At 45.2% G+C, this 13,688-nt stretch overlaps 1 protein-coding gene across 1 annotated transcript in view; it reads right to left on the bottom strand.

Moving 5' to 3' along the window:
• The window catches only part of lpcat2 (lysophosphatidylcholine acyltransferase 2), a 68,451-nt gene extending 56,917 nt beyond the window's left edge, over positions 1–11,534 (bottom strand). Inside the window, 1 exon segment of the mRNA XM_039762926.1 lies at positions 11,293–11,534. Within this exon segment, the coding sequence (XP_039618860.1) occupies positions 11,293–11,403 (111 nt within the window). The 5' untranslated portion in view covers positions 11,404–11,534.
• Positions 11,535–13,688: the final 2,154 nt, after the last annotated feature.

The following is a 13,688-nucleotide window of genomic DNA, read 5'->3' as shown; positions in this document are numbered from 1 at the left end:
GAAGCTGGCACGTTCCCTGAGTTTTTCCAGCAAGGTGGTGCACCACCACATTATGGGTGTCAGGTCCGAGCATTCCTAGATGAACAGTTTCCTGGAAAGTGGATTGGTCGTCGTGGGCCAGTTGAATGGCCCCCAAGGTCTGATCTGGTCAAGGTCTGACCCCCTTAGACTTTTATGTTTGGGGTCATCTTAAGGCAATTGTCTATGCTGTGAAGATACGAGATGTGCAGCACCTGAAACTACGGATACTGGAAGCCTGTGCTAGCATTTCTCCTGCGGTGTTGCTATCAGTGTGTGAAGAGTGGGAGAAGAGGGTTACATTGACAATCCAACACAATGGGCAGCACATTGAACACATTTTATAAGTGGTCAGAAACTTGTAAATAACTCATGAAAGAATAAAGTTACGTTAAAACCAAGCACACCATTGTTTTTCTTGTGAAATTCCCAATAAGTTTGATGTGTCACATCAAACAAAAGTTGGATCCAAAATGGCCGACTTCAAAATGGCCACCATGGTCACCACCCATCTTGAAAAGTTTCCCCCCTCACATATAGATATATACACACACACATATATTATATCGTCTGCATCTTTTCGCATTAAAACTGATGAAGTCAGTGTTTGTGTTGCAATTACTTAGTACGTTTTCTTTACTTTTTCACTTAAGCTTTTTTTTTAAGCAGATTTTATTTTTTTCTACAGCCGTCTGGATTTTTTTTTTGTTTTTTCTGTCCCCCCTGGCCATTGGACCTTAGTCTTATTCGATGTTAATTAATGCTGATTTATTTTGTTTTCTTATTGTGTCTTTTTTTTTCTATTCTTGATTATGTAAAGCACTTTGAGCTACTGTTTGTATGAAAATGTGCTATATAAATAAATGTTGTTGTTGTTGTTCATTCTACAATAAAATAAAAAAGGAATAACGTTGGAGATCAATCATCATCAGGTCAATAGGTCAAACGGTTTGTGAGCTACAGGTGATTTAAAATCCTGGACAGATAAACAGCCAGCCACGGTAGCGTATTATATATAAAGATATACATATACATATATACACCTATATATATATATATATATATATATATATATATATATATATATATATATATATATATATATATATATATATATACACACACACACACACATATATATATATATACACACACACACACACACATATATATATATATACACATATATATATACATATATTATATATATATTGTAAAGGACCGAGAGAGACAGTAGCAAGGGTTGGGGTTTTTCCGGCCCCGTATATTGTACAGATAAACAAAAACAGGTCAAAATCATAAACTAAACAGTTCATATCGCGCGCCGACTCCTGGCGTCGCGCCATTTTATTGGGGAGGAGCCGGAAGTGGAGGAATGTCGGGAAGGACCGCAAGGGAGGATGGGAAGGATGACGCCAGGGCAAGATGGCGGAGGAAGGGCGGAAGTATCGCGACTGCGGTCATCCATGCCTATGGTGCAGGGCGGTCTTTTTCCTATGAGGAAGCAGAGGGAGAAAGTTAATACCCCACCATTCCCTGGCGCGAGTGGTTTCCCAGGTGCTGTCGAATCAATCCGCGCCTCCTACTCGCGGCGCGTGACACGATCCCCCCCTTAGCCCAGGACCGTCAGGTCGGGCGGACCTAACCGAGAGGTCGTGAATACGAGAGAGGGCATCGGCATTGGCCTGAAGGGTGCCCCCCGATAAGTGACAGTGAACTTATACGGCTGTAAGTCCAGGAACCACCTGGTGACCCGCGGATTCGACTCTTTGTGCAGGGACATCCACTGAAGTGCAGCGTGATCAGTCACCAGAGCGAACTCGCGACCCAGCAGGTAGTACGGAGGTGGGTCACTGCCCACTTAATGGCCAAGGCCTCCCTCTCCACTGCGCGCACCGGTCTCCCGGTCCATCAGTTTCCGCTAAGGTACATCACAGGGTGCTCGACACCATCGGCGCTTTGGCTCAGCACGGCACCCAGGCCTGTGTCCGCGTCGGTCTGGAGAATAAACGGAGCCCAAAATCGGGCGTCCGTAACACAGGTGCCGGCGTTAGGGCCTTCTTTAGGTCACTGAACGCGTGTTCTGCTTTGTCGGTCCACACCACGTATAGGGGCGCCCTTTTGTCAGGTCAGTCAAGGGTGCTGCTCTTTCGGAGAAACGGGGAACAAACCGGCGGTAGTAACCCGCAAGCCCCAAGAAAGCCTGCACCTGTTTCTTGGTACTCGGACGGGGCCATTCTAAGATGTCTTTCACTTTGGAGCTCTGTGGCCGCACCTGTCCTTGTCCCACGAGGTAGCCTAAATATTTGGCCTCCTTTAATCCAAAAAAACACTTCCGGGGTTTATGCGGAGGCCGGCTTTAGCCAGTGTTCGGAGGACAGCTGCGACCTGCAGTAGATGCTCCTCCCAGGTGCCGGAATAGATGACAACGTCATCCAGGTAGGCGGCACTATAGGACTGGTGAGCGTCAGCACTCTATCTACCAGGCGTTGGAAGGTCGCCGGGCCCGTGCAGCCCAAATGGGAGGACCTTGTACTGCCAGTGCCCGCTAGGGGTGCTAAAGGCCGTTTTCTCCTTTGCGGATGCCGTTAAAGGAATTTGCCAATACCCTTTTGTCATGTCAAGGGTAGTCAGATATCGAGCCGCACTCCAGCCGCTCAAGGAGGTCGTCAATGCGGGCATGGGGTAGGCATCGAACTTGGAGATCTGATTCAGGCGTCTAAAGTCATTACAGAACCTCCAGGAGCCGTCTGGCTTGGAGACGAGGACAATAGGGCTGGACCAGGGACTATGGCTCTCTTCAATTATGTCCATGTCCAACATACGTTTCACCTCCAGTTCGACCTCTGCGCGTTTTGCCTCCGGGAGTCGGTAGGGCCTCTCCCGGACGATTACCCGGCTCCGTGACTATATCGTGCTCAATCAGCGGTCCGCCGGGTGACTCGCCACTACCTCGGGATGGCTCGGAGTGTTTGGGCTAACTCCTGCCGCTGCTTGGGGTCAGCTCTTCACCGAGGTTAAGGGCAGTTGTGCTTGTAAAAGGGAGAGTGACCTACGGGAGCTGGGAAGCTCCTCTCTATCTCTCCAGGGCTTTAACAGGTTGACATGATAGATCCTCTCACTCGCGGTCGCGGTTGGGCTGTTTTACCAAATAGTCGACGCAGTCCTTTCTCTCCTTAACCTCGTAAGGCCCTTGCCAGTGAGCGAGCAGCTTCGAGTGGGAGGTCGGGACGAGCACCATAACTCGGTCCCCCGGGCGGAACTCCCTGAGGACGGAGTTGCGGTTGTAACACCGGGCCTGCGCTGCTTGCGCACGAGTCACGTGCTCTTTTAGGAGGGGCCTGATCTTTGTGAGTCGGTCGCGCAGTTGCTCACGCATCTCAAAATATTAGAGGAGGGAAGAGCCTCGGCCTCCCAGCCTTCTTTTAGGATGTCGAGGATTCCCCGGGTTGTCGCCCGTATAGTAATTCAAAGGGGAGAAGCCCGTAGAGGCCTGGGGTACCTCCCGGTAGGCAAAAAGCACGAGCGGGAGGAGCTGGTCCCAGTTCCTGCCGTCGCGCTGACTACCTTGCGGAGCATCTGCTTAAGCGTCTGGTTAAATCGCTCACCAAGCCCGTCAGTTTGCGGGTGATAGACTGACGCTTTCAGGTGCTTTATCTGCAGTAATTTGGCCACCTCCTTGAACGTATCCAAGTGAAGGGCGTACCCTGGTCCGTGAGGACCTCCTTGGGTATGCCCAGCGGAAAACAAGTTAACCAGTTCCGTCGCGATGCTTTTAGTATTAGCGGAGCGCAGGGGAACCGCCTCTGGGTACCGGGTGGCATAGTCCACCATGACTAGGATATACTTGTGGCCACGGGTTGAGGGCTCCAGGGTCCCACCAAATCGACCCCTATCCTTTCAAAGGGGATGTCCACGAGGGGAATAGGGACTAGAGGAGCACGGTCCCTCCTAGGAATCTGGCGGGTCTGGCACCGGACAGGATTGACAGAACCGCCGGACCTCCTCATTGATCCCAGGCCAGTAAAAGCGGAGCTTAATCCTCTCCAGTGTTTTTTCGGCCCCGAGGTGGGCGCCTAGGAGGTGAGCATGTGCCAACTCGCATATCTCCCGCCGGAAGGTACGCGGAATTAGCAACAACTTCCGCACCTCGCCTCATGGGTAGCCACTCGGTACAACAGATCATTTTCAAGGACAAAGAAGGGTTCCTGCGGTGTGGATCCGTCCGCTGTCGAGCTGTTAGGCAGAACAATCGCGTTCCGGGCAAAGCGCAGGGAGTCATCATTCCACTGCTCACTCTTAAAGGAGGGCGGCCTGGACCGAAATTGATGGTCCAGGCCGCCGAGAGGGTCTTGGGGCCTGGGCCCGGGGAGAGTTCCCTGGCTAGTCCCTTCTCCGGCGGAATCTTCCGGGTCAAGGTCCGTAGCCACGGAAAGGTCCCCCGAGACACCAGCGCCCATAGGGCCTGCCCTTGTGCACGGCGTGGAGGCCGCGGGAGGGTTGCCTTTTCCCCTCATGACAAGATCCAACGAGGCCCCGGGACCGGCGAATGGCTTACCGCTGATTCTTTTCGACCAGTCTTGTCCCAGGATCACTGGGAAGGGGGGGTCAGGTAACACAGCGACCGCCATTTGGATTGGTTCCCCCTTCCAGGTAAGATAGCAGTGAGCGGAACGATATGACCTAGTCCCCCCATGTACACAGGTAACCAACAAATGTTGCTTTAACCACTGTTGCGGTAAGACGAAGCGGCGAGCAACAATGGTAATGTTGCTGCCGGAATCAAATAAAGCCACCACGGCGTGCCCATTTAGCAACACCACTCCCGATTGGACTCGCCAAGGGATGCGGCGGGGTACAATACCTCTCCGTTGATGTCCAGCTGCAGTCCATAGGCTCCGGGGCGATGTGATGGGGGCAGTTTGGCAGCAGGTGGCCGTCTCGCCACACTTGAAACAGCTGGCGGACCCGCCTCTCTTTGGCTCTGGCTGGCGCTTCTGCAGCGTCGAGGGGCTCGGGGTGGCCGCCCGTCCCTGCCGGTTCCCGCGAGCAGGCTTTTCTGACCCCCCAAGTCGGAGGACCGCCAACTGGCGCTCCAGGACGCCGAGGAGGCCCGACATGTTTGATAGGCGTGCCCCGACCTGCTGGGCGAGGGAACTGGGCATTGCATTGACCAGGCCTTCACAGGCCACCCGCTCGGCACTTTCCGCCCGCCGGGCTCTCTGGCCGTAGCCAGCGCCCATCTTGCCCCAGAACTCAACGCCTGGGCGCGAAGCGGCTTTTCGGGTCAAAGACCCAGTTCCGCCATTCGACGCCTGCTGGCCCGGCTAATGCCGTGGCGGGCCAATATTTCGGGCTTGAGGAGGTCAATTAGCGGCCTCCTCCTCAGGGAGGTCATAATAGGCCGCAGCTGGTCCCTTTAGGTATGGCGCCAAGATGGACGCCACTGACCGCTGCCACTCGTTCCGGGTGGCCGCCCTCTCAAACATGCCCAGGTAGGCATCGACGTCCTCGAAGGGCCCATCGGTACATAGGAGGAGGCGGCTGCCTGGGCGGGTCTGGTCTCGCCCCTGGGCTTCCACTAACCTGGCCTTCGTGGCCTCCAGCTCCCGGTTGGTAGCGGCTTGCGCTTGCTGCAGGGCCTGGAGCTGGGCGCTCATTCCCTGCAGCACGGTGTTCAGGTCCTGTCCCTCCGTCATTCCGGGATCTTTATCCTGCCGACTACGCCACTTGTAAAGGACCGAGAGACAGTAGCAAGGGTTGGGGTTTTCCGCCCCGTATATTGTACAGATAAACAAAAACAGGTCAAAATCATAAACTAAACAGTTCATATGCGCGCCGACTCCTGGCGCCGCGCCATTTTATTGGGGAGGAGCCGGAAGTGGAGGAATGTCGGGAAGGACCGCAAGGGAGGATGGGAAGGATGACGTCAGGGCAAGATGGCGGAGGAAGGGCGGAAGTATCGCACTGCGGTCATCCATGCCTATGGTGCAGGGCGGTCTTTTTCCTATGAGGAAGCAGAGGGAGAAAGTTAATACCCCACCATTCCCTGGCGCGAGTGGTTTCCCAGGTGCTGTCGAATCAATCCATGCCTCCTACTCAGCGTGCGTGACAATATATACATATATATACATATCTATATTTATATACATATATACACATATATATATATATATATATACACACACACACATAATGTGTGTATATATGTGTGTTTGACCCCCTTTTGCCTTCAGAACTGCCTTAATTCTACGTGGCATTGATTCAACAAGGTGCTGGAAGCATTCTTTAGAAATGTTGGCCCATATTGATAGGATAGCATCTTACAGTTGATGGAGATTTGTGGGATGCACATCCAGGGCACGAAGCTCCCGTTCCACCACATCCCAAAGATGCTCTATTGGGTTGAGATCTGGTGACTGTGGGGGCCATTTTAGTACAATGAACTCATTGTCATGTTCAAGAAACCAATTTGAAATGATTAGAGCTTTGTGACATGGTGCATTATCCTGCTGGAAGTAGCCATCAGAGGATGGGTACATGGTGGTCATGAAGGGATGGACATGGTCAGAAACAATGCTCAGGTAGCCCGTGGCATTTAAACGATGCCCAATTGGCACTAAGGGGCCTAAAGTGTGCCAAGAAAACATCCCCCACACCATCACACCACCACCAGCAACCTGCACAGTGGTAACAAGGCATGATGGATCCATGTTCTCATTCTGTTTACGCCAAATTCTGACTCTACCATTTGAATGTCTCAACAGAAATCGAGACTCATCAGACCAGGCAACATATTTCCAATCTGCAACTGTCCAATTTTGGTGAGCTCGTGCAAATTGCTCTTTTTCCTATTTGTAATGGAGATGCGTGGTACCCGGTGGGGTCTTCTGCTGTTGTAGCCCATCCGCCTCAAGGTTGTGTGTGTTGTGGCTTCACAAATGCTTTGCTGCATACCTCGGTTGTAACGAGCGGTTATTTCAGTCAAAGTTGCTCTTCTATCAGCTTGAATCAGTCGCCCATTCTCCTCTGACCTCTAGCATCAACAAGGCATTTTAAGCCCACAGGACTGCCGCATACTGGATGTTTTTCCCTTTTCACACCATTCTTTGTAAACCCTAGAAATGGTTGTGCGTGAAAATCCCAGTAACTGAGCAGATTGTGAAATACTCAGACCGGCCCGTCTGGCACCAACAACCATGCCACGCTCAAAATTGCTTAAATCACCGTTCTTTCCCATTCTGACATTCAGTTTGGAGTTCACGAGATTGTCTTGACCAGGACCACACCCCTAAATGCATTGAAGCAACTGCCATGTGATTGGTTGATTAGATAATTGCATTAATGAGAAATTAAACAGGTGTTCAATGTTCAATAATCCTTTAGGTGAGTGTATATACATATATACATATATATATATACACATATACACACATATATATACATACATATATTCATATATATATATATATATACATACATATATTCATATATATATATATATATTCATATATATATATATATATATATATATATATATATATATATATATATATATATATATATATATATATATATATATATATATATATATATATATATATATTCAGTGGTAGCGCTGCTGCCTCGCAGTTAGGAGACCCAGGTTCGCTTCCCGGGTCCTCCCTGCGTGGAGTTTGCATGTTCTCCCCGTGTCTGCGTGGGTTTCCACCGGGCACTCCGGTTTCCTCCCACAAGTTAAAGACATGCAGGTTAGGTGGATTGGCGATTCTAAATTGGCCCTAATGTGTGCTTGGTGTGTGGGTGTGTTTGTGTGTGTCCTGCGGTGGGTTGGCACCCTGCCCGGGATTGGTTCCTGCCTTGTGCCCTGTGTTGGCTGGGATTGGCTCCAGCGGACCCCCGTGACCCTGTGTTCGGATTCAGCGAGGGTTGGAAAATGGATGGATATATATACACACACATATACATATATTCATATATTTCAGTAGCACAGTCTTGGCCTAAAGTTTTGAGAATGACACAAATATTGGTTTTCACAAATTTTGCTGCTTTAGTGATTTTAGATCTTTTTATCAGATGTTTCTATGGTATACTGAAGTATATTTACAAGCATTTCATAAGTTTTAAAGGCTTTTATTGACAATTGCATTAAGTTTATGCAAACAGTCAATATTTGCAGTGTTTACCCTTCTTTTTCAAGACCTCTGCAATTCACGCTGGAATGCTGTCAGTCAACTTCTGGGCTAAATCCTGACTGATGGCAGCCCATTCTTGCATAATGAATTCTTGGAGTTTGTGGGTTTTTGTTTGTCCACCCATCTCTTGAGGATTGACTACAAGTTCTCAATGGGATTAAGGTCCGGGGAGTTTCCTGGCCATGGACCCAAAATTTTGATGTTTTGTTCCCCGAGCCTCTTGGTTATCACTTTTGCCTTATGGCACGGTGCTCCATCATTCTGGGAAAGTCATCACTGTTCTTGGGTGGTTAAGAGAAGTTGTTCTCAGAGGATGTTTTGGTCCCATTCTTTATTCATGGCTGTGTTCTTAGGCAAACTTGTGAGTGAGCCCAGCAGTCCCTTGGCTAAGAAGCAACCCCATACATCAATGGTATCAGGATGCTTTACTGTTGGCATGACACAGGACTGATGGTAGTGCTCACCTTTTTTCTCTGGATAGTCTTTTTTCCGGATGCCCCAAACAATTGGAAAGGGTATTCATCAGAGAAAATGACTTTACCATAGTATTCAGCAGTCCAATCCCTGTACCTTTTGCAGAATATCAGTCTGTTCTTGATGTTTTTCTTGGAGAGAAGTGGATTCTTTGCTGCCCTTCTTGACACCAGACCATCCTCCAAACGTTCAAACGATTGTAGAGAAGTCCAGAGGAGGAGTTTGATCTTTTCAGCTCATGCCACCAACGTTTAAAAGGAGATGTGACCAAAGTGTTATTACAGCTGTCATTTTAAAATCAGTTCTTCAACAAGAACACAGAACCCCAGATAGAAGCTAAGTGTCATTTTTTTCTCTTTTCTCAGAGAAAATAGATATGTGAAATAATTTACCAAGTAAGGTGGTAATTTGTAGAACTTTGGGGGCCTTCAAAACTCAGGTTAAGGATAATTTGCAAAAGATACTTGAATAGGGACTGACAACTTCAAGCTATGATGGGGTGAATGGCAGGCTCTGATGAAAACTGCTCCTTATGTTCTTATTTTTTTCTTTTAATTCTGCTGGATAACAATGTCATGAATATTTGACTGACGAGGCTCAATCAATCTTCCTGACACTAAGCATGCCAGCACAAGGGAAAGTAAAACAAACAAATGTACATTTCCAAGTAACAATAAAAAGTGCAGCACATAATATGTAACAAAGAAACAAACTGAAATACTGTATCTACATAAGTAAACATAAACTAATATTACATGGGAGTTGACGGACAGCCAGACGTGTGGAATAAAGATAAGGGGCAGAAGATACAGATTATCTTGTATAGTCCATTAAAATGAAAAAGATAAAAGCTTTTTTTTATAACACCATATGAATGTGACAATTGCCAGAGGCTTAAATCCATATATACAGTGAATCAGTAGATATACTAAGAATGAGGTAATACATTTTTGGCTCTTTTCAAGTGTGTTATTGTATTGTGAATTTCTGGTTAGTGAATTCAGGAATGTGCCCTGGAATTTCTTATTATAATATGCAACAGATTTGTACTTCAGTAACTTACTAATAATCATGCATTCTCAATTTTTTTTTAACATAGCTCTATCTGCCGTTGAAATTTATATTGGTTTTAACTGTGTACGTATAAACATTTCTCCAAGGTATCAACTTATAATGCGCCTGTTTCCTCAACCCTTTACAAGACACCTTAATGCTCCCTTGTGCCAAATTAAAAAATATTGCATGAGCTAATTTTCTACATCTTTCAAGAATTCTGCAAATTAAACTTTAAAATTGCTGCTTTGTTCAAAAGGTTTATATAAGTACAACAGTATAAAAGTATACATGCACATATACTGTATATATAATATATACACACATACTGTATATATACATACTATTGAACTTATATAGACACACACATATATATATATATATATATATATATATATATATATATAGAGAGAGAGAGAGAGAGAGAGAGATATAATAAAATATTCACTTAAGCTGGGCTTCTTTTAGACAAATCGATCATAAACTTCTCTTCAAACATACTACCAAGAAAATGCTTTTAAGACACTGCTGACTCCACAGAATCCTACCAAGAGATGGTCCGCTATTTTTCTTTTAAATGCATTGTCAAAACAAAGCATATGCTACCTTGCGACAGCCAAAGGACTCTGTCAGTACTGTATAATACACATTATGTACTGCCTTACTTCTTAAGAAGTTCCTGCCAAAAGCACAAAGTTTTACATGCTTGGAAAATCGTAGATCACACACTGATGTGCACGTCTCATCCTGTCGTTCACTGCTTAATTTCATTTCCTAGAGCCAAACGGAGTTTATGAAAACATATACTGCACACTTTCTATCATAAATAGCATGATGCGATTTAATTTGGTACTGCACTATACTTATACAATAATAGTAATTCATTACATGGCACCATTACATTTATATAGCGCTTTTCCCACTACTCAAAGCGCTTCACACCTGACTTCAAATTAACTGCTGTCAAGACTATTTTTCGCAACTTAACCAACGGCACAAATCAGAAAAACAACTTTGTTAAACCTCGTCACCTAACTAATTTCTGTACAATGCCAATTATTTCAATTTTAGTGGATTTTTGCAAGTTCCGACACTTAAAAATAAACATTTTGAGACATGTTTCGAAACAACTTGTGAAATATTTAGCTACTACTGTAAACTGTTAAAGTGAGGAAGTAGAAGGGAAGATCAAAACATCAAAAATGGTATTTTCTCTGCAGTTTACCTCTTATGACAAATAATGAAAAATGAACAGGACAATAATTTAAAATACCCGGATGCTCAGTATACTGAAGATTTTATGCAGATCTAAGCGCGGCAAGTCCTTCAGGAGCCGATCATACTGAAAGGTTTTAAGCGATGCCTTGAGGCGGTCGAATACTTGTATTCCTTCATGATCTCTAAATAGATCAATACTTTTCCCGACAGCAAAACTCACACGCGGGCGCACACATACACCCACCCACTCACGGTAAGCCCACTAAAGCGCCGAAGTAAAAACATAAGTTTCTACAAAGGAGAGTGATGTTCTTAGCTGCAAGCGCTGTCTTACTTTAAACGTCTCCCCCGCCGTCAGGTGCAGTTCGTGTAAAAAGGGATTCAGTACGGCCGGAAGAACCAAGGATTCCTGTCTTGGTAAAGCGAAAAGCCTTTGAGGTGGCATGCTGGATCTCTCTGCCTAAGCAAGAGGAACACCGAGTTTACTTGTACGCTGCTTCTGGTCTCGTAATTGCTACTTATTCCGCATGCCCTCACGTATACAGAACCAGTGAAACACAGATTTCCTTCCCGCCCCGCCTGTGCTTCATTTGGGGCATGCGCACAAAAAAAAAAAAACCCTGCCTGTGCCCGAGGGCGTATCTTTCATGTAATGACTTGAGAAGGTTAGAATGACTTGCCCTGTTCCTGCATAATCTATGATGACACGACCGCAGTGGCATCTTCAAAAATATAAAGATCGTAATGTTAATAAAGACATTCTCATTCAGACAAGCACTGGATTCAATCCCAGAACACTGTACTGGAGGCAGCAGTGCTAAATGACGCGTCACCGTGCAGCGCCTTAAATAATAATAAGTGAATAAAGCCCAACAGAGTGTAACTGCATACCGCAGTACCTATGAGGCCAGTCATGTAATGCCCCAACATCGCGAACACCTCAAAGTCAGTCACGTAACACCCACTGCATTAGACGATTAACATTAGGACCCCGTTACATTATGGTTAAGATTAGGATTGTATTTGGGGGTATCTGACTCAAAGGTCGTTTTGTGAGTGACGTTGTGAGGATTACCTGACCTATGTCATGCTTATTGCAGGCTGCACATTGACCCTTCTGGAATAAAGTAAAATAAAGTGAATGCTAACACAGTAGGTTAATTAAGATTCAGACTAATGCATGGACAATTAAGCTTAATACAAATAAACGTGCAAGTAAATATAGGTAGAAACAGTATGCTTCGTGAAAAAGACTTCCAATGAGAAGTCACGCAAAATGACACCTTTATTGACTAACTGAACAGATCACAATATGCAAGCTTTCCAAGTACAAGTTGCCTGAAGAAGGGACCTTGGCTGCCTTGAAAGTTTGCATATTGTATAATATATTCAGTTAACCAATAAAAAGTGTCATTTTGCTTGACTTTTCATTGCATCCATTATGGCTAACATATGGTACAACACGCTATTACTGAAAAGATTTCAAATTCTAGTCGCCTTCTATCAGTATACAAACATGATTATAAGAGCTGTTCGGTTGCTGTACTATATAGGCATCTTAGAAAACCCAGTGCTTACGCTCTGCATACTGTACTCAGTGGGAACATGTTTGCATCACTCCATAATACTCCTCAGCATACTATGAAAAGGATATTAACAGTACAGGGCTGGGACGTATGGTCAGGGGACCTCACATGTCATCATGAAAAGTAAAAAAACTAATAATGATAACATAAAATATAAGTGTCTGCTGCTCTGTGCTATAAATATATTTCCTGTATAATTTTTATAGTCAAAATCGATGAATTGGCACATTTCCTGTTCAAATACTGGTGAGAAGCGTGAGGTGCGGCAGCAATGAGCCTCACCTTACCTCACCTCGGACTGCCTAAGACACTGCTTTGATGCATGCTATTGACGTGTTCTATTTGCTGCCTCTCTGTATGTCACCAATGTAATGGTTGCAGACATGTTTATTATACACCCTGACTTTCCACAGTTTGGCTAATATCTTTAAGGAATGTGTGTGACATACCGGTATTTAGTCTTGCTGATCGGACATAAAACTGCAGTGAAAAGGCACAAGGTGAGGCAGACATTACCGTGCCGCACTGAAGGGGTACAGATGTGAGCCCAGCAGGTGCTCGTTGCTGCTGTTATTCTACACAGTCTGTAGGCGCCATTAAGTTAGCGATATCAGAAAGTCAACTGCACTGCAGTGCTCCGTTTATTTTTATTTTTTGTTCCGACTGACTGCCAAAATGGAAGATTAAGATTTTTTAAACTAAAATAAGGAGGACTTTTACAAGAAAGTGACAGAGATTTTCGTGGAGAAGGATAGGTGCATGTACTTCATTTACGAATAAAGGTAATACCACACACGGTTTTTAACTTTATAAATAAATGGGATCAGACTAAGAAAATAACCAATCCAATATTTAAAATCTAAATTTTGATCTTAAATAAAATATTGTTTTGGTTTTTGTTATCCTTTTGTTGAACAGTCTGCATTAAAATTGATTAAAGCATCAGAATTAAAAGCTTTTAAAACAACTAAATATTTCAATTAAGGTGAAAATTGAAATCCATTTTTTGTACACCACTCTAAACTTTCTTTTGCATTGAATAAGTATGAAATGTGGAATAAGCAACTGTAAATTTAGAACACATGGAGAGTGAGAAGGAAATGCATTATCTTCACTCTCTGTCACCGCTACGAATGTAACATTC

Source organism: Polypterus senegalus, chromosome 9 (assembly GCF_016835505.1).
Source record: "Polypterus senegalus isolate Bchr_013 chromosome 9, ASM1683550v1, whole genome shotgun sequence".
Lineage (NCBI taxonomy): Eukaryota > Metazoa > Chordata > Cladistia > Polypteriformes > Polypteridae > Polypterus > Polypterus senegalus.
Note: the sequence above shows the minus strand (reverse complement) of the source record. Positions and strands in the feature narration are given on the sequence as shown.